This window comes from Pongo abelii, chromosome 2 (assembly GCF_028885655.2).
Source record: "Pongo abelii isolate AG06213 chromosome 2, NHGRI_mPonAbe1-v2.0_pri, whole genome shotgun sequence".
In the NCBI taxonomy this organism is placed as follows: domain Eukaryota; kingdom Metazoa; phylum Chordata; class Mammalia; order Primates; family Hominidae; genus Pongo; species Pongo abelii.
The window spans coordinates 81,478,282-81,505,514 of record NC_085928.1 but is presented as its reverse complement, the minus strand read 5'-3'; the positions used below and the strand labels follow the sequence as shown (position 1 = coordinate 81,505,514).

General features: G+C 41.9%; 1 protein-coding gene across 2 annotated transcripts in view; it reads right to left on the bottom strand.

Moving 5' to 3' along the window:
- Positions 1 to 2,562: 2,562 nt before the first annotated feature.
- SHQ1 (SHQ1, H/ACA ribonucleoprotein assembly factor) overlaps positions 2,563 to 27,233 on the bottom strand; it is a 103,761-nt gene continuing 79,090 nt past the window's right edge. For both annotated transcript variants that reach the window (XM_003780325.5, XM_054551887.2), the window contains one exon: positions 2,563 to 4,122. In XM_003780325.5, the coding sequence (XP_003780373.3) occupies positions 3,570 to 4,122 (553 nt within the window). In that variant the 3' untranslated portion in view covers positions 2,563 to 3,569. The remainder of the gene's footprint in view (positions 4,123 to 27,233) is intronic.

Here is a 27,233-nt window from a genome sequence, read left to right as displayed (position 1 = left end):
AAGACAAGTCTCACTGAAGTAGATCCTGTCAAGATGCCTAAAAACAAAAGTTGATGGAAGGAAGAAAACTTCCATGGCGTTAAATTTTTAGACGACAGGATTTGCTTAACTGGCTTGACTTCAGTGGAAGTAAATGAGGGGAGTTACGGATAATACTTTTTCAAACTGGCTTCAGGTAATGTACTAGTGAGAAGAAATGCATTTTCAATGGTCATAAGGATTTGGAAGCTCTCCAGGGAAGCTGAAAGAAGTCTTGAACACATTCCAACAAAGCAGTTATAGTGTTCAGGAGTTCACATGCATTTTAAGTGCCGTAGTCACCCCAGGATCATGTTAATACAAACTAGAAAAGTACAAATATTCACAACCTTCACAAACCCTAAGTAAAAAGCATCATACCCTTTCTTGAAATTAATGATGCTACTGAGATTAATAGATGAGATTTCATTTCCTCCTCAAAGCAAATTGGTTTATCTTATTTGTTCATTCATTCAACAAATATTTATGGAGTGCTTGAGAATACGGACACTGATGATTCAGTGTTAACAAGACCCTACCTCCCCAGCAGCTTAAACTCAAGTGGGAAAACCTATATTTAAACTATTAATGGAGAATTACACTTCCAATCCCGATGGATTAACAGGGATCAGATTTACTCTCCCGTCAGACATAACCAAAGCAGAGAAACGGAAGCAATACACAAAACCATGGCTTTCCAAACTCTGAACTTCAGGCAATGAAAGACAGTGATCCTGAGAGACAGAAAACAAGGTGAGATCTACTGCCTTGAAAGACTTTCCATGCTATGCAGGGAAGGACAATCCAGGCAGAACCCAGGGGGTTCTGGAGTTCAAAGACAGGGCTGAGGACTTGGGGTGACCAAGGCAGCTAACATTTGCAAGACAGAGCTCCAGAGAGGAGAGAGCTGCACAGAGAACCCTGGATATCTGGAGAGAGAGAGGAGAGCCCTCTTCTAGAACCATCTGAAAAGATTAGAGGGGGCTGGGTGCGGTGGCTCATGCCTGTAATCCCAGCACTTTGGGAGTCTAAGGCGGGTGGATCACTTGAGGTCAGGAGTTCGAGACCAGCCTGGCCAACACAGTGAAAACCCATCTCTACTAAAAATACAAAAAATTAGCCAGGTGTGGTGGTGCATGCCTGCAATCCCAGGTGTTCAGGAGGCTGAGGCAGGAGAATCACTTGAACCCAGGAGGCAGAGGTTGCAGTGAGCTGAGATTGCATCACTGCACTCCAGCCTGAGCGACAGAATAAGACTGTCTCAAGGGAAAAAACACACACACACACACACACACTCACATTAGAGAGAACAGTCCTCAGTACACACACAGGGAACAGTGTGAGTTCAATCAGCCAGGCTGAAAAACTCATAATTCATAAGGCATGGTGGAGCACTCAGGAATATCAGCACTGGGGAATAATTTGCCCCAGACTGAGCACCTCTCCAGACCTGCCTAACAAATTACAAAGCAAGACCCATAAGGATCAAACTACTTCCATGTCACTGGACTGCATCCCTAAACAAAGATCAAGAGTATATATAAGAATGCATATCTAGCACCTAAGAAGGTAAAATTCACAAAGCGTGGCATCCAATCAAAGACTATGAGGCATGCAAAAAAAAAAAAAAAAAAGACTCATTATGAGGACTCGTATCTAGAATTTATAAACAACTCTCAAACTGCCGGGCGTGGTCGCTCATGCCTGTAATCCCAGCACTTTGGGAGACCGAGGTGGACAGATTGCTTGAGCTCAGGAGTTCAAGACCAGTCTAGGCAACAAGGCAAAACCCCGTCTCCACCAAAAATACAAAAATTAGCCCGGCATGGTGGCGCACATCTGTAGTCCCAGGTACCTGGGGGGCTGAGGCATGAGAATCGCTTCAGCCTGGAAGGCAGTTGTTGCAGTGAGCTGAGATCATGCCACTGCATGCCAGCCTGGGTGACAAAGTGAGATTCCGTCTCAAAAAAAAAAAAAAAAAAGAAAAAACACAAAACAAAACCAACCAAACAAAAAGAACTCTGAAAAATCACATCCCAGCCTGGGCAACACGGTGAAGCCCCATCTCTATAAAAACGACAAAAATTAGCTGGGTTTGGTGGAGCAAGCCTGTGGTCAGGAGGAGGTGCGAGGATTGCTTGAACCTGGGAGGGTGAGGCTGCAGTAAGCGGAGATTGCACCACTGCACTCCACTATGGGAGACAGCATAAGACCCTGTCTCTCTCTCTCACACACACACACACACACACACACACACACACACAGAGGCAGAAGATTTGAACAGACACTTCCACAATGCAACACCACTATACATCTATAAAAACGGTAAAAGTTTAAGAGACTGACCATATCAATAACAAGCATGTGGAAGACTGGAACTCTCATAAACTATCACTTTTGGTGGGAATGTAAAATGGTACAGCCATGCTGGAGAACAGTTCAGTGTTTTCTTAAAACATTAAACACATACCTACCATATGGCTCGGTCATTCCACTCTTAGGTATTTGCCTAAGAGAAATGAAAGCATATGTCCACATGAAGACTTGTATACAAATGTTCATAACAGCTTTATTTATAACAGCCCCAAACTGGAAACAACCCAGGTGTCCATTGATAGGTCAATGAACAAATCTATTCAATGAAGTAGTACTCAGCAATGAAAAACATAAAAACAAAAACTCTTGACACATGCTACCACATGGATAAATCTCAAAATAACTATACTGACTAAAATAAGCCTGACCAAAAAAGGGATATATATTGTATGATTCAATTTACATAGAATTCTAGGACATGCAAACTAATAACAGGGCACAAGGACACTTGGGAATGATGGGTCCGTTCCTCACTTCAATTGCGGTGATAGTTTTATGCAGGGTATACATATGCCAACACATTGTACACTTTCAATATGTGCAGTTTATCGGATGTCAAGTACACCTCCTAAAATAAAAATATTGATGGGCTCTACATTCTCGAGACACTGGCAGTAGAACTATTATTTTCAGCTTGAAATATTAGCTACACTTTGGTAAAAATACTTTTGAACTTTATCTTCACAGTCGCAGCAAGGAAAACAAAAGGTATAAACATTCACTGATTGAAAGACAATGTCATAAAGTTGTCCCCGTATCTGTGGGGGGTTGGTTCCAGGACTCCTGAGGATACCAAAATCCTCAGATGCTCAAGTCCCTGATAAAAAATGGTGCAGCATTTGCATATAACCTACCCACATCCTCCTGTACACTTTAAATCATCACTAGATTACTTATATTACCCAATACAATGTAAATACTGTGGAAATAGTTGTCATACTGTATTATTTAGAGAATAATAACAAGAAAAAAGTCTGTACATGTTTGGTACAGATGCGATTTTTTCTTAAATATTTTTGATCTGCAGTTGGTTGAATCCACAGATGTGGAACACACAAATACAGTGGGCTGACTATATACTAAGAAAAATTACAAAGTGAAAATGAGGAATTCTCATTTGGTAAATGAAACCAAATCTACCGTATTTCTCAACAATGAATAAAACCACCTAAGAGTCAATTATTTGGGGTCTGACAGCCGTCTCTCTCCTGCGTATTGCTGCGGTTTACAGCAGTGGTGCCCTTGGGTTCAGAAACCTGAACTGTAGTCTTCAGTTGTTCCCCAAGCTCCTCTATCAGAGGCCCAGACACTCCAAGAGGCTGGGAAGAGGCAAGTGACTTTCCCTGACTGGCATCAGACTCCTGGATGGCTGTGTTTCTGCGTACTCCACCATCAACAATAAGAAGGGCACTGCTTTCTTCAAGAAAGGGACCTTGCAAAGAATTGACTGTCTCAGATGGACTATCTTGGAGTTCATCTTGTTCTGAATCTGAGTCTGAGTCTTCGTTTCCAGATGACACGGTGCTGTCCAAGTCCTCCGAATCACTTGCCTCAGAGCTGGAGCAAAGTGTCTGCTGCCCAGAAACTGAATCGGCTGCTTTTAATGCAGTTTCTTCCTCCTGGACAAGCAGTGCTGCTGCTTCTAGTTCTTCCAGTTCTAACCCCAGCTGGGCCTTTGTAAGGGAGACTTCCTTTAAGGCTTCTGCAAGAGCTGCCAACTTTTTGGATCTTGAAAACATTTAAGAAGAAAGATTAGAATTATTTATTAATTGGCCTGGGGATAACAGGGTATACAGCTTCCAGAAAAATAAAGTTGAATCCATATTTTAAATGGCACACCAGGATATATACCATAACAGATCCAAGATATTTATGTAAAAAATGAAGCTATTAAAAGTATTACAGGGAAACACAGATTTCTTTTACGACCCTAAGAAGGAGGAAGGCTTTTCTAACTATGACTCAAAATTTAGAAGCCACAAAAGAAAAGACTGATAAATTCAACTAAATAAAATCAATTTCTTGGCCAGGGGCAGTGGCTCATGCCTGTAACCCCAGCACTTTGGGAGGCTGAGGCGGGTGGATCACCTGAGGTCAGGAGTTCAAGACCAGCCTGGCCAACATGGTGAAACCCTGTCTCTACTAAAAATACAAAAAATTAGCCAGGCACAGTGGCAGGCACCTGTAATCCCAGCTACCTGGGGGGCTGAGGCAGGAGAATCACTTGAATTCAGGAGGTGGAGGTTGCAGTGAGCCAAGATCACACCACTGCACTCCAGCTAGGCAACATAGCGAGACTCCATCTCAAAAAGAAAAAGGAAAATATCAATTTCTTCTGGGTAATATATCTATAATAAGCACATGTGTATGTGTGTGTGTGTATATATACACACACACACACACACACACACACACTAATAAAGCCTAATTCTCCTAACAGAGTTCCTAATGATGGATATATAACAATCCAACAGAAAAATGGACAGAAGATACAAGCAGACAATTTTCACAAAAGGAAATATAAGTAACTCTTAAATATATTAGATGTTCAACTCCAGTCAAATAAGAGAAATACAAATTAAAGTCATATGTGAGATATATTTTTTATTGGCAAATACCCAAACATTTGATATTATTCTGTTAGCAAGACTGCAGGAGAAAAGGCACTTTCATATACTGATGGAGGGAGATTAAATAGCTACAACCCCCATGAACGAGAACTTGGCAATAACTTTCAAAATGGAAAATGTATATACCCTGGACCCAGCAAGCCCCATGTCTGAAAATTAAACACATGTAGTACACACGCTACATGACGTAGGTCTGAGGTTATTTACTATGACATTGTTTTTTAATACCTAAAAATGGGAAACAACCAAATGTCCTTGCTATAAGACTGGTTTACTGATGAAATAAGTTATGGCATATCCATACAAAGGAATAGCCTACAGCTGTACAATGAATGAAGCTCTCCATGGGCCAATCCGGACTTACTGCTTAACAACACAAAAGGCTCACCATATGTATATGCTACATATATATAAAAATGGAAAATAACAGGAAAGATATCAAAACAGATGTTTCTATTTGCTTGTATACTTCTTAATAAACTCTCCAAAGTCACAGAAAACAGTAACTTCTGTAAAAGAGATAAGGTGGGAAATGGAAATATGGGGGATGACAAAGGATGATGGTGGACGGAGCCTTTTCACTGCCTGTTGTTTTATTTTTTAAACCTATATAAATGTTCACAATCTTAAAATGTACAAGGAGGAAAAGCAATATCAGCAGCATGGAGTGCTTTTTCTTTTTATGAGAAAACCATTTCATATTATTTCAGAAGATTTTTTTTTTTTTTTTAGACAGAGTCTCACTGTGTCACCAGGCTGGAGTGCAGTGGTGTGATCTTGGCTCACTGCAACCTCTGCCTCCCAGGTTCAAGCGATTCTCCTGCCTCAGCCTCCCGAGTAGCTGGGACCACAGGTGCTTACCACCATGCCCAGCTAATTTTTTTATATTTTTAGTAGAGAAAGGGTTTCACCATGTTGGCCAGGATGGTCTTGATCTCCTGACCTCGCAATCTGCCCACCTCGGCCTCCCAAAGTGCTGGGATTACAGGCATGAGTCACCATGCCCAGCTAATTTTTTTTGTATTTTTAGTAGAGACGAGGTTTCACCATGTTGGCCAAGATGGTCTTGATCTCCTGACCTCGTGATCCACCCACCTCGGCCTCCCAAAGTGCTGGGATTACAGGCGTGAGCCACCACGCCCAGCTGAAGATTCTTTTCCTCTAAATTACCTGCTAGATTTATAATATTACATTGTATCGAGTAAATAAACTTTTCCATTATTAACTTGGATGCATTTAGTTGTTTTTTGTTTCTAAAAGAACCAACATGACACAAACTGGCATTCTCCAAAGATGACTACTATTCTTAAGGGGAAATCTGATGTGACAACTGAAGAAAGGTGGCAGTGAGTCAAAGTGGTAAACATGCTGACATGGTTTCTATGTTTCCTTGACTCCAAAGATTAAATGAACACACAAAACATTGAGTGGCTTTGAGACAAACTGGATGACGGTGAGTTTACAAGATAAATTCATCTGTAAAAGTGTAGTCCATCCCATAATATCAGGAAAATGAGGCTTCATTTCAGTGGAGCTGATGGTACAATGGGAAATACCAAACAAAGATGGTATTTTAATCTGGGTGCCCGCATGTACCTGAAATGCTATTTCTCAAAATACTCAGCACAATAATGAGATTGTGCAGGGATTGCCCCCCACCCCCCACAACCCCTGCTGCCTCTTCACATGTGTAATCAGGCCACAGAAGCACCACTGCAGTGTCCAAGGGTGAGCGGGAGGCACAGTGCCGTGAGTGGGACAAGGGCAGTCACCATCGTTGATGGGTAGCTTTCTCTTAGCCCTGGGTTTCAGTGCCAGAACTTCCAGAGTGCTTAGAAAAAGGGAGGGGTTTAGGGTAAAGAGGAAAACCAAGGTGAGATCCACTAGAGCCAGTTAATGATTCACCAAAGCATTATAACCCCTGGCTAATCTTTTATCAATCATTTTTATCTTTTATCTTTTTATTTTTATCTTTTATCAATGCATTTTTAAAAGCATAGTTATGGAATATGACGGCTGCAACATAATTTGCATTTATACCCAAGATAGTTGTAGATAATGTCCACCATATATTTTGAAACCTTAACTACCAGTGGTAAAGGATTCAGTCTGAGCTGCTGCAAAGTTCAGTCCGTCTAAGAACTAGTACACCACTCTGTTTCTCCATGAAGGGGAGTTCTCTCTGGGTGGTGACACACAGCTTAAGAAATAAAGAGTAATAAATTTGGGAAAGTGGATACTGCTTCTAACTCTAATACTAGAAATAAAAAATATAAAATAAAAGCTTTTACTTTACTGACTATACATCTCATTTTAATTGTCATGACAAATACTTCTCAACAATATACAAAGGATGATGCTCCACTAACATCACTGCACTTGCTCCATTAACCATCTTGTGAATCAGTGCCATTGTTATCCCTACATTACAGATGAGGAAACTAGAGCTTGCAGGGGTAGGAGAGCCGCTGAGGTTCACTCAGCCAACAAGGGGCGGTCACGACTGGAAACCCAAGCCTCAGAACTCCAGCCCTCTTCCACCAAAGGGCCTCCCATGAATATACAGGCTCTGCAAAGTGTTCTTTTTTTCTTTTTCTTCTTTTTTTTGAGACGGAGTTTCACTCTTGTTGCCCAGGCTGGAGTGCAATGGCACGATCTCGGCTCACCACAACCTCCACTTCCTGGGTTCAAGAGATTCTCCTGCCTCCGCCTCCCAAGTAGCTGGGATTACAGACATGCGCCACCATGCCCGACTAATTTTATATTTTTAGTAGAGATAGGGTTTTTCCATGTTGGTCAGGCTGGTCTTGAACTCCCGACCTCAGGTGATCTGCCTGCCTAGGCCTCCCAAAATGCTGGGATTACAGGCATGAGCCACCGCACCTGGCCAAAGTGTCCTTTCTTAAGGCCACATTCTTTACTTCTTCCTAACCTGAGCTCCACTCAGCATCTTCCAACTGAGCAAGTTCTGACTTGCACAAAGCCCAGAATCCTCCAAAGGAACTGTGACTAATATATTTAGCTTAACAATGTTAAATGAAATATACATAAAAGCATCATCTATGGAGGTTTAGAAAACAAGGGTAAAATTCGAATCATTTTTGTGAATATTGCTGAATATATTAAACATGCCGATTCTCAAGTTGATATTATTTGGATCTTTGTTATTGTCTACTATACAGATATTGTGTCCTGTCTTTTATAACAGTAGAAATGTGGAATTCCAAAGCTCCTCCCCTAGAATCCTGGCTCTTCTCAGAAAGCATACCCCACACACAGGAGGACTAAAAGTAACAAGTGTAACAGGCAGAAAAGTGGTGAAGCTGAGTCCAGGGACCCAAACAGGAACTCCTGCCTGTAACCAGCTGATGCGAACTTTTATCCTTCAGGAAAAAGTTTTTCACTTTCAGCATTATATTGTGTTTAAAATTACCAGGTTATACAATAAGTTGATGGATGGATGGATAGATGGACAGATGGATGGATGGACAGATGGATAGATGGATGGATGGATGGATGATAGACAGACAGACAGACAGATAAATTCATTTTTGATCCTTCACCAAGCTTTATTTCTATTTTATTATCCCACCTTTACCACCTCAAGCTGGCTAGCTTCCTAAATTAATATTAAAGTTCTGAAAGAAACTTTAATAGAAGAAACATTCTGAACTCTCTCCCATTCTTAAAGAATGCTAGGATAAAAACTGATTAAAATTTCAAAATAGCATTGGTGTAGAATGTGCCCCAATAGTCTGAGGAATGAAAGTTGGGTTTGTTTCTATTCAATTACTTAGCACAGATAACCTAGCAATCACTGTTCACAAAAAGGGAAATTATTCCTGTAGGGAAAAAAAATTAAGCCATGAAAGAGTAGCTGTTTTGTTTTTTCAACCACTAGTACAATTAGAGTTGGTTCTCATCTGCCACTCCTTGTCAATTCTACAATCTACTTTTGTAACAGACTTACCTTTTCAGAAAGCAGCTCACTTAAGGTAGGTAGTGGTTTTTCTCTGTCATACTCAAAACTGACTAGGCTAGTTCATGTCCAAAAGCTTGGTCAAATGGCATTATTAGATAACCAGTCTTACAAACATCAGGTACCATTTATTTATTTATTTAGAGACAGGTTCTCGCTCTATTGCCTGGGATCTGGAGTGCAGTGGTGCAATCAGCGCTCCCTGTAGCTTTGACCTCCTGGGCAAAAGTGATTCTCCCACCTCAGCCTCCTGAGTAGCTGGGACTACAGGCACATGCCACCACACCCTGCTAATTTTTAAATTTTTTGTAAAGACAGGTTCTCCCTATGTTGCCCAGGCTGGTCTCCAACTCCTGGGCTCAAGTGATCCTCCCACCTTGGCTTCCCAGAGTGCTGTGATTACAGGCGTGAGTGGCAGCCCTGGGCATGGTACATTTTGATACTCTTAACAAACACATAGGCTGAGTTACTAGTTATAGTATATGTTTTTTGTTTGTCTGGTTAGGTTTTTCTTGAGACAGAGTCTCACTCTGCCTTCCAGTCTGGAGTGTGGAGTGCAGTGGAGCGATCTCAGCTCACTGCAACCTCCACCTCCCTGGTTCAAGTGATTCTCCTGCATCAGCCTCCCGAGTAGCTGGGATTACAGGCATGCGCCACCACACCCGGCTAATTTTTGTTATTTTTAGCAGAGATGGGGTTTTGCCATGTTGGCCAGGCTGGTCTCAAACTCCTGACCTCACAGTGATCCACCCACCTTGGTCTCTCAAAGTGCTGGGGATTACAGGAGTAAGCCACCATGCCTGGCTAGTTATAGTATATGTTTTATATCTAAGTAAGGATCACCTACCTGTTAAGAATGTATTTATTACAGAACGAAGAGACGCTGCATTTAAAAGAGACAACTGGATACCACTACTGTCATATTTTAATAAAACCACACTCAAAATAGATTTTTCTTAGAAAGTTACTGGAAATGTAATCCTACAATGTAACTTAAAAAAGACCTTTCATTCTTTTTGCATATGTGAAATAATATCCTATTTGGAGAATTTCTCTTTAAAGACTGCAGACAAGTTATGCTACATGTAACTACCACGAAAGAGTAATTGCAACAGCAGAAAGTACATGCCTTTACTATGGCTAAGCTGATACAAAATTTCCTCAATTATTTTACATGTGGTGACTGTAGGAGGGGGAAAGCCTCCGCAGCCTTATGAAGCAATCAAAACAAAATGCAAAAGGAGCCTGAAATGTAGGGGCAGGGGGAACTGGGTATAAATGGAAAGCATACATCCTGTTTTTTTGCTGTAGAGTTTTGTCTCAAACTATCAATCAACTTTTCACCACTTCCTGCAATAGCAGGTCTACTATAAATCTCAGAGTAACCGACTAGGTTTCATTTCCTCTGCCCAAACCTAGAAGCCTGCCAGGCATGACATACTGAGACTAGAGCCCACAATTGATCACGGAGGACAAGACTCCAGTGAGGCAATTCCAGACAGTTCAAACTGGATGCTTGCTGGCTAACTTGGCCTTTTAATTTCATAGCATACCACACACACCATCTCAGGTTCTATCTGGGACCAAACAGTAGATCAAATTTCTTCTCTTTCCTTTTCTTTTCTTTTTTTAAGAGATGGGGTCTCACTGCATTGCCCAGGCTGGAGACCAGTAGTCAAAGGAGCAGTAATACCACAATACAGTGTTGAACTACTGGCCTTAGCAGCCCTCCTGCCTCAGCTTCCCAAGTAGGTGGAACTACGGGTACGTGCCACTGAGCCCGGCTTCAACTTTCTTTCTGAAGGGCATTTACTGCACATCAATGGTAGACTGGATAAAGAAAATGTGGTACATATACACCATGGAATACCATGCAGCCATAAAAAGAACAGGATCATGTCCTTTGTAGCAACATGGATGGAGCTGGAGGCCATTTTCCTTAGCAAACTAACGCAGGAACAGAAAACCAATTATCTCATGTTGTCACTTGTAAGTGGGAGCTAAATGATAAGAACACATGGACACATAGAGGGGAACAACACACACCAGGGCCTATCACAGGGTGGAGGGTAGGTAGAGGGAGATGATCAGGAAAAACAACTAACAAGTACCAGGCTTAATACCTGGGTGGTGAAAATAATCTGTACATCAAACTCCCATGACACAAGTTTACCTATATAACAAACCTGCACATGTGTCTCTGAACTTAAAAGTTAAATTTTTAAAAAGGGCATTTATGATAATAACATATCATAATTCCTCTCTATTGAAAAGAACCAGTTCCATACTTCAGGTTCCTTGGCCCAAAACACACGTATGTAGCCTGATCTAAAGGTAATGCACTGGCTTTAAGTAGAAGTTGCTGGTGAAATTCCTATCTTGAATCTGAGAGCTGCCAAGGAAAACAAATACCAATGGATGCACAGAAGAACCCGGAGCTATCTCTTCTTATTCTGTAACAGTGAGAAGCACTTCCAGCGCAGCCATTAACAAAAACATTCAATCTCTACGAACAAGAAACGACTAACTTAACACAAGGAAGGCTGCAAGATAAAGAGTTATTTAAACCATATCTAGTTTGGGCCAATAAAACAACTTCTCATACAAATTTCAACTGGCTTTTATGCCATTTCTCAGAGCCTATGGCGTAGGCTCTGAGAAACATCATCTAGTCCATGGATCAGCAGAATCATTTTCTGAAAACTCCCTGTATTAGTTTCCTAAGGCTGCCATAACAAACCACCAAAAACTGGTAGCAGAAAACAAAATAAATAAATTTATTTTTCACAGCTCCTGAGGCTACTATTTTTTTTTTTTTTTTCCGAGACAGAGTCTCATTCTATTGCCTAAGCTGGAATGCAATGGCACGATCTCGGCTCACTGCAACCTTCACCTCCTGGGTTCAAGCAATTCTCCTGCCTCAGCCTCCTGAGTAGCTGGGATTACAGGCGCACACCACCACGCCCGGCTAATTTTTGTATTTTGGTAGAGACGGGGTTTCACCACGTTGGCCAGGCTGGTCTCGAACTTCCGACCTCGTGATCTGCCTGCCTCGGCCTTCCAAAGAGCTGGGATTACAGGCGTGAGCCACCGCACCTGGCCAAGGCTACTATTAATAGTCCAGAATTAAGGAGTCAGCAGGTTTGATTCCTTCTCAGGGCAGAATCCCTTCCATGCCCTTCTCTTAGCTTCTGGTGTTGCTGGCAATCCTTGGAGTTCCTTGGCTTGTAAATGCATCACTCCAAGCTCTGCCTCTGTTGTTCAGGGTGTTCTCCCTATGTGTTTGTGACTTCACATGGCCATCTTCACTCTGTGTGTGTCTTAGTGTCTCTTCTTTTCTTATGAGGTCACCAGTCATAGTGTATTAAAGGCCCACCCTACTTTAGCATGACCTCATCTTAACTAATTACATCTGCAATGACTCTATTTCCAAATAAGGTCACATTGTGAGGTTCTGCAAGGACATGAATTTTGGAGGGACATCACAGGGCATCACTATAACACAGTACACCCTGTAGAGCTGAAGTAAATAGTGGAGATGCTCATTAATAGAGGATAATAGACCAGAAAAAAGTAAATCAACTTAAAATGGAGACCAAAATTTAATAGTACATAATGATGATAAGGTTAAAACTTCACCTTGAGGCTGGAGGCAGCAGCTCACACCTGTAATCCCAGCGCTTTGGGAGGCCAAGGTGGGCGGATCATTTGAGGTCAGGAGTTCGAGACCAGCCTGGCCAACATGGTGAAATCCTGTCTCTACTAAAAATATAAAAATTAGCCAGGTGTGGTGGCAGGTGCCTGGAATCCCAGCTACTCAGGAGGCTGAGGCAGGAGAATCACTTGTACCTGGGAGGTGGAGGTTGTAGTGAGCAGAGACTGCAGCACTACACTCCAGCCTCAGCAACAGAGGGAGACTCTGTGTCAAAAAAACAACAACAAAAACCAAACACTTCACCTTGAAACAAAACTACAAACTACAAAAATAAATTGATGAAATATTTAACAATGTTAACAATATGTTGGTTAAAACTGCAACCATGTACTAATTCTCAAAAACAGCAAAGAATGAACCAAATATTAATTGTATTTGTAATTGTTCTAACAAAATTATATTATAGCACCATCTAACATTCATCACTTCAGGTTGGTCTTTTTGTAGCAGAATCAGAGAAGGTAATTCTTACAGAAAAAAATCAAGGGTATCATCAGTTTCCTCAAGGGCCTCTCAATCATGTGATGCTCAAATCAATCCTTTAATCAATCCTTTAATATTCAAAATAAGGACTTTCCACTAATTTCACTATTATTGTAGAGTTTTCTTCTTCAATTGTTTACTATGGTGAGTGGTTCCATGTGGTTCAAGCACATCCCCCATATCACTTCCAATGTTTTTGTGAAATCCTTGATCTTTTGGTTGACTTGCAATTTATTTGCACTGTACAATATCAATGATCAACAAGAAGTCAAACAACAAAAATACTGGCAAGATGGATGGGAAATATGCTGGGAAGGAAATTATATACTAGAATGCGGATGAACTTTATTAAGAGGCTTGCTCATTAGTGAATATTTTTGAGTTCTGACTACCATCGCGTTTCTTTGTAACTTTCTAAGTGCAGAAACTCAACGAATATTCAGAAAGGACTTCCTGCATGACACATAGGTGGCTGTGCTAGAGAGATCCACTGAAATTTCATTCTTTAAGGGAGCACAGAAGTCATCTACTCCAATTCTTCCACTTTATAAATGCAGTTGACATGACTGGCTACTTTGATGCAGCTTGAAAGTTTGTGCGACTTAAATTGGAAGAGTTGCTACAAGATATTAATCCCAAAGTTCCAAGCTTAAAGGGCTCTTCTCTCTCACCTGCTCTCTTTCAACTGCTTACAGGGTAGTTGTTACGAGAGTAATATAAATTATTTAATCTTTGAAAAAGACTGTTGAAAACTTCAATGCTACTTAATTCCTAAGGAGAAGTCAGCTTGACTGTGAGGTACTAAGCTTAGGAAAAATACAATGTGGAGCTAGAAAATAATCAGTATCAAATCATTCCTTAAGGAAATGACAGTGACCACTTTCCAAAAGCCCCTGGCAGAAAATAACTCTGTCTTCTTGAAATATTACAAAATATATCAAGGTTTTAAAAATCACAAAATAGACCTTCATATCCTTTTATGAAAAGCCAGTTGTAGGTTTCTTATAATTAGATTGATAAAAGCTCTCAAGATGATTCCAACGATTCAACAACTATGCCACTTTTCAAAATAGTTTATGAGCTCTAGTCCTTAGTGCTTTAGTAGAGAATACAAATATTCATGAACGCATTAATATATATCTGACACATTAGACTACAGATCCCAAGAAGGTGGGGGAAATAAAATTTTTATTTTTACTTATTTTTAAATTTTTTTTATTCTTTTAGAGATGGAGTCTTGTTCCATCGCCCAGGCTGGAGTGCAGTGGCTCAATCACAGCTCACTGCAGCCTCAACCTACTATGTTCAAGCAATCCTCCCACTTCAGCCTACCGAGTAGCCAGGATTAGAAGCACACACCACCACGCCTGGCTAATTTATAAATTTTTTGTAGTGACAGGGTCTTGCTACATTGTCCAGGCTTGTCTCAAACTCCTGGGCTCAAGCGACCCTCCTGCCCCAGCCTCCCAAAGTGCTGAGATTATAGGCATAAGCTACTGCGCTGGGCCAAGGAATAAAATTTTTAGATGTATTTGAATAATATAGTCAAATCACTATGGCGAACAGCGATAATAAAGACTCAACCACCTCTTGGATGCTACACAAAAGGACAAAGGTTCCTTGACAGTATCTGTTAATACAAAAGGCTTGCACTTCCTGTGCAGTAACTCTGTGCAGGCTTTCTAAGTATTTCACATGGTAAACTCATGAAGTACTTACAGCAACCTTGTGAGATAGGTACTATTATTATCCCTACTGGTAAAATAAGAAAATAATGTGGCACCTTCTTTGAGCCATGGAGGACCAAACGATGTCATATTATCACAGAAAGACAACTCTAAAGACCTCAAGCAGAACACTTCTTACTTTTTATGTTAATTATGTGTGAACTCACATACAGTTTCCCCTGGTTCACAATTATATAGAGAATCATTTACTTTAATCGTCAGACGATAAACAGGTGGGCTACATGTTTAAAAAGTCCTCCATCAGAATGACTCTCCTGCACAGAAGGGGTGAAAGCAGGGGAGCTAAAGGCAAGGAGACAGGCTCTAGCTCCAGCAGTTTTTTTGAGGACAGTCTGCACATAAACATGTACATACATACATGTGCCCACACACATACATACATGTGCCCACAAACATGTACATACATACATGTGCACACACGTGCCTATACATACATCTGCCCACACACATTAGTACACACATACACACACATCCATTTTTTGAGAAAAATAAATGACTTAGAAAAAAACACTCGCTATGGCAATGCTAAATACTGAAAAGAATGGCTCTCATAAGGTTTATCCAAACGCAGAGAAGCCACCATTTGGCTCAACCCCAACCTCCACTTAAGAAATTCAAGGGTGAGGGTGACAAATAGGTTAAGAAAGGTACAATGTCCATAAAGAACTGTGTGAAAGAAATGCAGTTCACCCCAGCTTTGCAACTGTTTTACATTTTTGCCAGGCCCGATCAAATTCGCAGAGATGGAAATGTGGGTCTCATAAATTTGCCACATTTCTCTCTACTCCCTAGCAGAAATGCTATTGCTGAAATGTGCTTCACTGTGATCCCAAAAGCTGATTTAAATAACAGCCCCATGAACCTCTTGGAATTGTATACCTCACTTGAATTGTGTACCTCACAAGGTCTCCCGTTCCATACGGGCTGCTGGGGAATTCAAATCTGTGACTTACTCAACATGACAGAATGTACCTGCAGCTCCTTCTTGCCTCCAGTTTCATTTTGTTTCTACTTTTTTTTTTCTTGAGACAGTCTCACCCTGTCACCCAGGCTGGAGTGCAGTGGCGTAATCTCGGCTCACTGCAACCTCTGTCTCCTGGGTTCGAGCAATTCTCCTGCCTCAGCCTCCCCAATAATGGGGATTACAGGCACGCACCACCACGCCTGGCTAATTTTTGTATTTTTAGTAGAGACAGGGTTTCCCCATGTTGGCCAGGCTGGTCTCGAACCCCTGACTTCCGGTGATCCGTCCGCCTCAGCCTCCCAAAGTGCTGGGATTATAGGCATGAGCCACCACGCCCGGCCTGTTTCTACTTTTAATTTTCTTTTACCTTCACCTTTATTATGCCATCTTGTTTTACACACACACACACACACACACACACACTGAGAGAGAGAGAGACAGAGAGAAGTGCTTTAAATAATTTCTCGTACAAGGCAGAGAACAAATTATTAATGAAACCAATTATCTGGTTAAGTAAAAAACACCTTTGTAGGATAGGAAAGGACAGAAGAAATGGGGACTACAAGTCACAGGCTGAAGCAGAGTTCTCCAATCCATTTTCTTCTCTATGACTATTCCATGAAGCATGGTATCTGGGCACATCAGACTTGAACAATTCTGACAACATTCCTACATTTCATCTGTGTGAAAAAAGGGCAAACAGTGTTGTTTAATGATGTAGGATTTTGACCTGTTAACTCTCCAAATGAAATGGCTGTTTGGATTCAATTCAACTAAGTGGAGGTCAGCCAACTAAATGGAGATGGTATCACTATAAAGTTGGTGGTAGAAGGAAGATACTGTGGGTTGAACTGTGTCCCTGACAAAGATGTGTTGATGTCCTAAGCCCTGGAAGCTGTGAATGTCACCTGTTTTGGAAACAGGGTCTTTGCAGATGTAATCAAGATTAGGTCATACCGGATTAGGGAAGGCCCTCAGTCCACCAACTGGTGTCCTCATAAAAAACACAATGTAAAGACACAGGGACACAGAGAATGCCATGTGAAGATAGAGGCAGAGACTGGTGTGATGTGTTCATATGCCAGGGGACGTCTAGGGTTGCCAGCAACTGCTGAAGCCAGCAGAGAGGCACGGAACAGATTCTCCTGCAGAGTTCGCAGAAGGAACCAACCCAAATGACACCTTGATTTTGGAATTCTAGCCTCTAGGAATGCAAGGAATAAAGGTCTGTGGTTTTAAGCCACCCAGTCTGTGGTAATTTGTTACAGCAGCCTTAGGAAATGAATATAGAAGAACATCAGTGATGAAGATCTTTACAGCAGAACAGAAATTAGAAAGCATTGCATAGTATGTTCCTGAGTTTACAAATGGAAAAAAAAAAAGACTCCACTAAAAATAACAACAGCAAAGCACAGAAAAGTTTTCTTTGCGTAATAACATGAGGGGAATAGATTAGTTTGTTTCTAATTCCCCTCCAAGCCCAAAATGCTATGCTTTTACACTATGATCACAATGTACCCCTGTTACAAACCTGCAATGACTTCCCAAACACTCAGAATAAAATTCAAACTCCCCACTTAAGAAAAGGCTGTGTAAGACCTGGCCCCCACCACTCTGGCTCTCCCACGATTCCCATCCAGGTCACTGAGCGATAACTCCCCTAACTGCCCTCTCTCTGTCCCAAGGACACACCAACAAATTCTTGAACAGCCTTTGTACTTGTTCCCTTCTTTCTGGAATGCTCTTCCACAAGTCTTCCCATGCTGGTTCCTCGTCTTTCACAATTCAACTAAAATGCTCTCAGAGAGCCTTGCAAAAGCAGTCTAGTTAAAGCAATGCTACCCAAGGTGTTTCATATCATGGAACACACAGAAAACTGTCCCTATCCAGCATGGCGCATTGGGTAAACTCACCAGGCTGGCCCACTTCCTATCTGCCATCCCGAGGGCTGAGGGGCAATATGTACACTCACTTGAAGCCTACTTGGGGTGTCCTGGACCACCAGCTGGGTGGCTCTGCCCTTCGCCCTCCAACCTCTTATACTGACATTCACTATTATGAGCTTGACATTTGAGGAGAGTTCTGAGGTGTAAGGAAGTGGAAGTCCTGGCTAAATTTTCAAATGGTATCTCCTTTAACTTCACTGTCCCATTTTGAGAGCAGAATAAAAAATAACTGCTTTCAAAATTTCCTGGCATACTCAGAAAAAAGACAAGGTCAAGTGACTTCATATGTTTTCTTTGGATGTTTGTTCTAAATGCTAATTTTTCTTTGGCTACAAAATGTAAAGTATGTGTGCTATACTGCTTTCACAGTACTGAGACAAGAAACTACTCAAGTGTTGGTGTGTTGACTGCATTATGCAGAAGCAGAAGCATGCAGGTCTTCACAATATAATGGGAGGCAAAAACCTCGAAAATTCAAAATATTTATGCAGTCACTGTTACAATATGCAATGAAATGTCTTCTTTTTTGTTTTTGAGACGGGGTATCTTACTGTCACCCAGGCTGGAGTGCAGTGGCGCGATCTCGGCTCACTGCAAGCTCCGCCTCCCGGGTTCACGCGATTCTCCTACCTCAGCCTCCCAAGTAGCTGGGATTACAGAGGCACACCACCATGCCCGGCTAATTTTTTTTGTATTTTTCGTAGAGATAGGGTTTCACCATGTTGGCCAGACTGGACTCGAACTCCTGACCTCGTGATCTGCCCACCTTGGCCTCCTAAAGTGCTGGGATTATAGACGTGAACCACTGCGCCTGGCCAAAATGTCTTCTTAAATGCATGCCACAATGGCATGAACTAGTTAACCCAGAACCATTCTATGGTTTCTTAATGCCAATCCTATTCTACAAAATGAATGAAAGTAATGCATTGCCCGCTGGCTCAGTTTGAGTTTTCTGGAATTATTAAATGACTGACATATCACAAAAGCTCTGCCTCTTCTCAGTCACTCTGAACCATGGTTAATATGCTCTCTAAAAGAGTGTCTGTAACCCTTGTTTTCCTACAGAGAAAGCAGGGATGAACACAAGAGGGCACCGTTATGGCACAGAGGCACAGGACAGCGCCAGTCACAACATGGAGTGTCCATCTCTCGGGAAGAGCTGCTGTACTGTCCCACGGTCCTAAACAAACAACCCCATGCTGTGCCAATCAGGATAGCTCACTGACTTAATAAGAACAGCTATTCAACTTGTGTCTCTTCTGTAGGAGAGCCAGGCCTAGGAGCTGTAGCATTCAGCATTCAAGAGATCCTTCTGAATGCAGGTCCTTGTTGGAACAGAGAGGGCTGCACTGGGGGTGGCAGGGAGTCCTGATGGCTGGGTCTTAGGTCTGATCAGCAAAGACCAACAGGAAAGTGCTCAGGAAACGTGCCCATCTGTAATTCACTCAATATCCAACCTTCCCCAGCAACCCCACTCACACACAGAGTTATATTACTTGCTGCATTCCTTTTTAGGGTATAATGCTCTCGGGCCAATTTATTGGGAGATTTTTTTTAAGGTACCCTAAAGACACTTTTAGGAATTGAGGTTGAGAGTCAGATTGCTCCAAAAATAATGCTGAATGAATGAAGCCACACACAAAAGAGTATGTACTGTATTTATTATCTCAATTATACAAAGTTCAAAATCAGGCAAAGCCAGTGGCTAATGACAGAATTCAGGACAGTGGTCACAGGTAGGGTGTGCACGAAGGGGCCCCTGGAGTGTCTTTAAGGCACATTTCTTGACTGGGGTGGTTGTTACATGGTGTTTTCCTTTATGAGAATTCATTATTTGTATACTTATAATCTACATATACAATAAAAATTAACTTAAAAATTCCTTGAGTCCTGGAAAGAAGTCTCAAGCCAGAGAGAGGGGAGGACAGTCCTGAGGGTGGACAGGATCTCAGGATGGCTCCCATTTCCCCTTGAAAACTGTCAGGACCACCAGTACTGCACCCTCATCTCAAACTTCCTTTTATAAGGCATGGAGCACTCTACCAAACACAAAAAGAATTTCAAAACTATGCCTAGTGAAAGATCCATTAGCTATCTCTTTCAATGTGCACACTACACACAGAAAGGGTTCTTCTTGGCACAAGTACATGCACGGTTCATTGCTACTGAGGTTGTTCCTGAGGTATGAGTAAAGCACTGTCTATGGGTCATTTCCAATATCATTTTATAGGCATTTTTCCCCCAAGACTTCTGGCCTACAGACCAACTTTAGTACTTTCTGGGCTAAGTATAAAACAAGAATTTCCATTATTTTTACTTTACTTCCAAGCCTATCTAATACTTCATCTTATCCAATAAAAAATCTGAACATGAGCTACCAAGAAACTTTATGCCACCAGTATAAACATTTAACTTAAGGTGAACAATTTTCTCTAAGTTGTATACTGTGGAGTAAAGCTTACTTTCTCAAAACAGGCTGCATGTGGTGGCTCAGGCCTGTAATCCCAGCACTTTGGGAGGCTGAGGTAGGAGGACCACCTGAGCCCAGGATTTTGAGACCAGCAACATAGTGAGATCCCATCTCTACAAAAAATTTAAAAATTAGTTGAACATGGTGGTGTGCACCTGTAGTCCCAGCTACTCAAGAGGCTGAGGTGGGAGAATCATTTGCGCCTAGGAGGTTGAGGCTGCAGTAAGCCGTGGTTGAGCCGCTGCACTCCAGCCTAGGCGACAGAGACCCTGTCTCAAAAAAAAAAAAAAAGAACAAAAACAAAAAAAATCAAAATAGCTTTAAAAAATGGGCATAATAGGCCCCCATTCTATGTCTATAATTACAAGTAAAAGGTACACAATAAAAAAAGAAACCCTTCCCCCTGGGGGGGGGTATGAAAAGACAACTCTGTCAAGTCCTCAGGTGCTTCATTCGTTGTGACTGTTAAGGAAAGGGGGGTGGGGGAGTTTCTCTGGTAGACCTCAGCACTGCTCAGGCTTGTTTTGCTTCAATTTTTGGCACTTTGGATTGCTTTTTTTTTTTTCTTTCTTTCTTTTTTTTTTTTGAGACGGAGTCTCGCTCTGTTGACCAGGCTGGAGTGCAATGGCGCAATCTCGGCTCACCGCAACCTCTGCCTCCCAGGTTCAAGCAACTCCTCTGCCTCAGCCTCCCGAGCAGCTGGGACCACAGGCATGTGCCACCACGCCCGGCTAATTTTTGTATTTTTAGTAGAGACGGGGGTTTCACCATATTGGCCAGGCTGGCCTCGAACTCCTGACCTTGTTGGATCACTTTTTCTATTAAACTCTACTCATGTACCTGTTGACACATGCAAATGTAGATATATATGATAGACTCTTTTTTCTTTGTAGATGAGGTCTTGCTATGTTGCCCAAGCTAGTCTTAAACTCCTGGCCTCAAGCAACACACCCGCCTCAGCCTCCCTAAGTGCTGGGCGTGAGCCACCACGTCGGCCAATAGGGTACACTCAAAGTATGTATTTCTTTGTATTTATAAGGAAATTTAAGATTAATCCAATCCTCTGCTTTCATTGTTCAAGCCTCCTATTCATAATAAGAGAAGTGTTCTCAGCACCCAGGGGCTTTTGACTCTACATGTAACTTTCAGGAGTTATGCCATCAAATTTTGTCACTTAATTTTACTCTCACCAGCCAGAGACTACAATCATTTATGCCTCTAGCTAATTCTCTCATAAACTTTCAATTTCCTCAAATAAAATTTCTACAGAAAATCCCTAAATTTTACCACAGGTCAACAGTGCCTTATCTGAAGCCCTTGGACCTAGCCAGGTTTCAAAATTCTGATTTTTTTTTTTTTTTTTTTTGCATTTTAGAAAGGTAGAAATTAATGACATATGTCATTTATTGCCCAGCACTCTCGGCAGCATCTTTTAAGCAAATACCCTGATATTTCTGAATGGAAATGTATGACTAGTCACTCCAAGATTGTAAATAGCTCAAGCGACCAAACAAGTTCATGTCAGTCAGGTTCCATGCCAACTGCCCTGGAAATACTTTTGTTTTCAGAACTTTCTGGATTTCAGAATTGTGGATAAGGTGTTGTGGACCAGGACCAGAAGCAATCAGACTGAACTGCAGCTTTTCAGCTCAAACACCCAAAGTCCAAGTCAGTCTTTCCACAAATACTTACTGACCACCAACTATGTGCTAGGGTTAGTGGATCCAATGGGGAATACAAAACACAGTATTTGACCTAAAAGATCATATAATATCATTGTGTGGTGGGCAAGGGGCAAGCCACAATTCCACAGTGCAGTAAGTCTATGAGAAGGATGGGGATATGATGCCCTGGGCAGGCACTCAGAAGACAGTTTCTTTGCACATATAATTCTAAATGAAAACTATTCTGTATTTTAAAATAAAGGGGGAAAGTCTGCCAAAGTCCTAATTCTTCCCAGGCTGACTATTTCAATGCTTTTTAAATTTTTTCAAATATCAAATTCTTTGACAAAAAAAGGAGTACCTTTTTCTTCCTTTTTGCCCTACTGTGTTGGTCCCTCTACCAACTTTACCTTGTGAAATTGCCTATAAGAAACCTCATTACTCACAAACTCCGTATCTGTGAATTTAGCTACTCAGTAAAATTTAATTGTAACCCCCCCCCCCAAGTCAATATTTACAGTGCTTTTGTGGTCCTTTGAGGACATACACAGGAAGGAGAAATTTTCGAGTTTCCCAACGCACATTTCCAGCTGAGGTCCTACGAGGTGATGATTCTGACTTCTTGTCTCAGCTCTAACACTCTACACAAGGTTCCTTTACGTGGCCTACTTAATGCCGTGTTTTTCTCATTTTTGCGCTTTTTGTCGGTGATTTCATTGTTTAAAGCGGCCCCTAAGCGTAATGCTGAAAGGCTGTCCAGTGTTCCTAAGTGGAAGGAGGCTGAGATGTGCCTGACCGAGATCGCTTTGTTCAGGCATGAGTTCTAGTACTATTGGCTGTGGGTTCAATATTAATGAATTGACAATATATATTAAATAAGGTGACTTTAAACAGAAACACATAAAACAAGGTTAAGTATTGTGACCAGAGACTCACAGGAACCTAACCTGTATTTCCCCTGGGAACAATGGTTCAGAATTCACTAATTCAGTGTTCACAGTGACTTTATAGACCATAACCACCTCAAACAGCAAGAATTGAGTACTGGCCATGAGCAGAGAGAAGGGGCAGCCATTTCAGGCTTGGAAGGAGGGAAGGGGAAGAGAGAATAGAAGCAGAGAGGTTCTAGAAAAAGAGTTATCTAAAATGAAACTTTTGTAAGGACTATGAGGAGAAAAGTAGGAAAGGTTTAATGACATAAGAGCTGTGGAATCACAGCACAGGCCCTGGTACAGGGCCACATCCTAGGACTGCAAGGACTTACCGACCGCAATCCACAGGACTATATATTCTATCTGGGAATGTGGTAGGCAGGAGAGATGCATGTAAGATCATCTATTTACACCGGACCCTGACTATCAGAATACAAATTTCAAAATGTCCATGGTTTGGGGTCTTCTTTTTATTCCCATGAAAACTCCTAGGGGAGTAATTTTTACAAAAGCACAGGAAGCCTTCAGAGTGAGTTACGTGCCTCCACCTCAACCACATCACAAGAACAAACTTCCAAACTTCATCCGGCGTGATCTGTGGCTTGGCGCATATATACCACACCCTGCCCAGTGCCCACATACCACACTATGCAGAACCACTTACTTACAAGTAGAAGAGGTGGAGTGCAGTGGCGCAATCACAGCTGATGGCAGCCTAGAACTCCTAGGCTGAAGTGATCCTCCTGCCTCGGCCTCCCAGAGTGCTAGATTATTTGCATGAGCCACGGTGCCCAGACTACTAAGGTCTGAAGTATTCAACAACTGCCTCAGGAAACATGGGATCTGAAAGCCAGACTTGACAGCAGTTCTGACAAGTGGTCCTCTATAGAAAATCAAACTTGGGAAAGTGTATTTTATGCTTGCTTATACTCTCTCAAAAACTAAACTGAAGTGAAAAGCATCTGTCTACCAGAATACCCTTAAATGACAGCCCCTAGACTATCTAAGGAGAATTTTAAAATACTTTTAATAAAGGCAATTGACTTCAATGGCTAATATTTAGTTCCTTTCCTTGATAAAGCCTTGCTTCTGAAAGCATAACCCTGGACCAGGAGCAGCAGCATCATCTTGGAACTTCTTAGAAATGCAGAATCTCAGCCCCTAACCCAGGTCTCTGAATAGGAGTCTTTTTAACAAGACTCCCAGGTAATACATATGCACCATGTTGTTTGGAACGCCCCAGAGAGTTGTGACTATGTTGAAGTCATTATTACCAGCTGACACTTTTCATTCACTCTCAATATTGTGGACTCTTGGATCTGATCAAACCGTGGGATGGGAATGGTAGGAGGTTCCCCCTGTTCCTGGGTCAACTGTTGTGGTGAGGCATTGCTGACTTCACACATTGTGTACAGGGCAGCCCGACTCTGTCCCATCCCTCTTGCACCCAGAGCATGAGGATGAATCTCCACCTTGCATTTACTCACCAATCTTGGCTTTAAGTAAAAAGATGCATGGGGCCCTACTCTAATGGTTCCATGGCTCAAGAGTTCTTTCCTTAGCTCCCCTTCTAGGTCAGACTGATTCTGAGGCCCAGACTCAGAAACATTTTATCTCAAAACCCTGACTCTACAAAGCTGGGCTTTCTGCCCATTAGCTATCTTCTTGTACAAGATCTTCAACTTTCATAGGGACCTTGACTGAAGCCAGGATCCACATGCCTGCCCCGAACCCATTTCTGTCCATTCAGATGCCACCACTTGCCTGTCTCCTCAGACCTCTACCCGTTACTTCCTTCTATGGCACTAGCCTCCCAAGAGTAGCTCTGCCTCCAAACTGCACTGAAAGTGCATCAGGGCTGCATTTTTCCCTCATTCATTGTTTTTTTTTTTTTTTTAAAGACAGAGTTTCCTTCTGTTTCCAGGCTGGAATGCAGTGGCACGATCTCAGCACACTGCAACCTCCGCCTCCCAGATTCACATGATTTATATATATATATATATATATATATATATTTCTTTATTTATTTATTTTTTTTTTTTTTTTGAGACAGTCTCACTCTGTCACTCAGGCTGGAGTGCAGTGGTGCAATCTCGGCTCACTGCAACCTCCGCCTCCCAGATTCAGGCAGTTCTTGTGCCCCAGCCTCCTGAGTGGCTGGGATTACAGGCACGTGCCACTACATCCAGCTAATTTTTGTATTTTAGTAGAGACGGGGTTTCGCCATGTTGGCCAGGTTGGTCTTGAGCTCCTGACCTCAGGTGATCTGCCTGCCTTGGCCTCCCAAAGTTCTAGGATTACAGGCATGAGCCACCGTGCCTGGCCAAATAAATACCTGAAAGTACTATGTGTTCAAGCCCTGAACAAAACAGACCAATTCCTGTGCTCATGGAGCTTATATTCTTGTGTAAGAAAAGATAATAAATACTAAAATAATAATAGATAATAAAAAGTAAGTAAAATATAGTGTGCTAGATGATATAAGTGCCATGAAAAAACAAAACAGAACTCAAAAGGTAGCCAGGGAGCACTTGGGCCAGGGGGTGTTCAATTTTTTATGAGTATTTAGGGAAGGCCTCACTGAAAGGTGACCTTGGGGACCCTATACATCACTGAACAGCCTAAACTGTGGGACCTAGCTTATTCCTGTTTTCAGCTATTCCACCTCTTCTCAGCTTGAACCTCCAGTCTATTAAGCTTAGTGTAAGACACTCACAACGATCCCCTGCTCCCAGTTCTAAAAGCCATCTGGATGTCGATTCTGACATAGCTAATTGCTAGTCTCCAGATCATGTATCCATCTCTAAACCATAGTTCTTGTACCATCCATCCACCTCTGTGGGCCAACCTGCACCTCCAAAGCCTCATCTGCTGCCCAAGTTCATACTACACCACTGCTGCCTTAGCCCGACCCTGAGCCTAAGCTGTCCCATGTACACAGAAAATGACCACAGGTCATCTTGTTCTTGAAAAGGAAGACCTAGAGGTTTAATAAAAGAGAAGGAAAATTCTGTCCAAGTCAGAATTTTATGTAAACAAGATAAAACTATTTGAGGGCTCAGGAATGTGTCATTCTACAACTTACCTCTTCTAAGAAACTCACTGCAGAAGGTATCACAGGAAGGGCTCATGCCTCAGACACCAGGCAAACAAGGAGGAAAGATTTCAGCACATCCAAGCCCCTGGTGCAGGTCTGCCGGTGAAGGGAGGGGGGAACTGAAAGCACAGGCCTCTTTTAAGGACTTCATGAGCCATTTTATTGAAGTCTAATCAATCCCCAGCTGGAGGAAACCTGCTAGATAACTGAGTCCAGGTTGTCCAGCGGGCTTCACATGATGATGGAAACGTGCTGTCCAATACGGTGGCCGCTAACCCCATGTGGCTGTCGGGCATTCAGAATGTCAGCGTGACTGAAGAACTATACCTTAAATTGTATTTAATTTGAACTAATTTAAATGAAAATAGCCATATGTGTCAATGAATACCAAATCAGACCACACAGATCTAATCTAAAGCCCTAATTTGTTTGACAAAGATGAAGCCTAGAGACTTCAGCGGCATAGGTATACCACAGGGCTAGCCACAAACCCAAGCACTAATCCTCCACATGGCATCAGACTTGAAGGTTTCCATATGCTTTCATATGTTCCAATTGCTTTCATATGTACGACCCCATCCGATCCTTTCATCAGAAACATAAGCAGGTTCAATTCTCCATATTCCACCAATGTTCAGAAGCAAAAACTTGCCCCATGACAGAGGGTTCATCCCTGATTAGCCAGAGCTCCTCATGTGCAGACCCACTATGCACTATGCTGTGCTCTGAAGCAGGGACACCATCTGGGTAACTAAAGAGTTGATTACCGACATACAAGTTGAACAAGATGCTGGAGGACGACATTTGCCAGCAGAACCAGTGAAGAATCTGTCCTATGTCACTGGGCCCAGTCCTTGACAAAATGTTTATGCAAATTAAGTCTCCTAGAATAGTTTTACCAGGTAGGGAGCTACAATTAATCTCATATATTCTATTATAGTGATCACGACCCTCAACAATTAGGACTCAACTAATTTGCTGGATACCTTTTTAAAATCCTACATTCACTCTGTCCTCAAGACTTACTGGCAAAAACTCTTCTATAATTAGAACTGAAGAGTTGCCAACATGTCCCAATCAGACCCAAATTACTAGCTACAAAAATTACTGATTACTAAAAATAAGAATGAAAAAGGGTCTCTGAGATACTATTTTACTAAATATAGGAATACACAATACAACTTAATCCTCCATGGTTAGGTGGTTGCCAG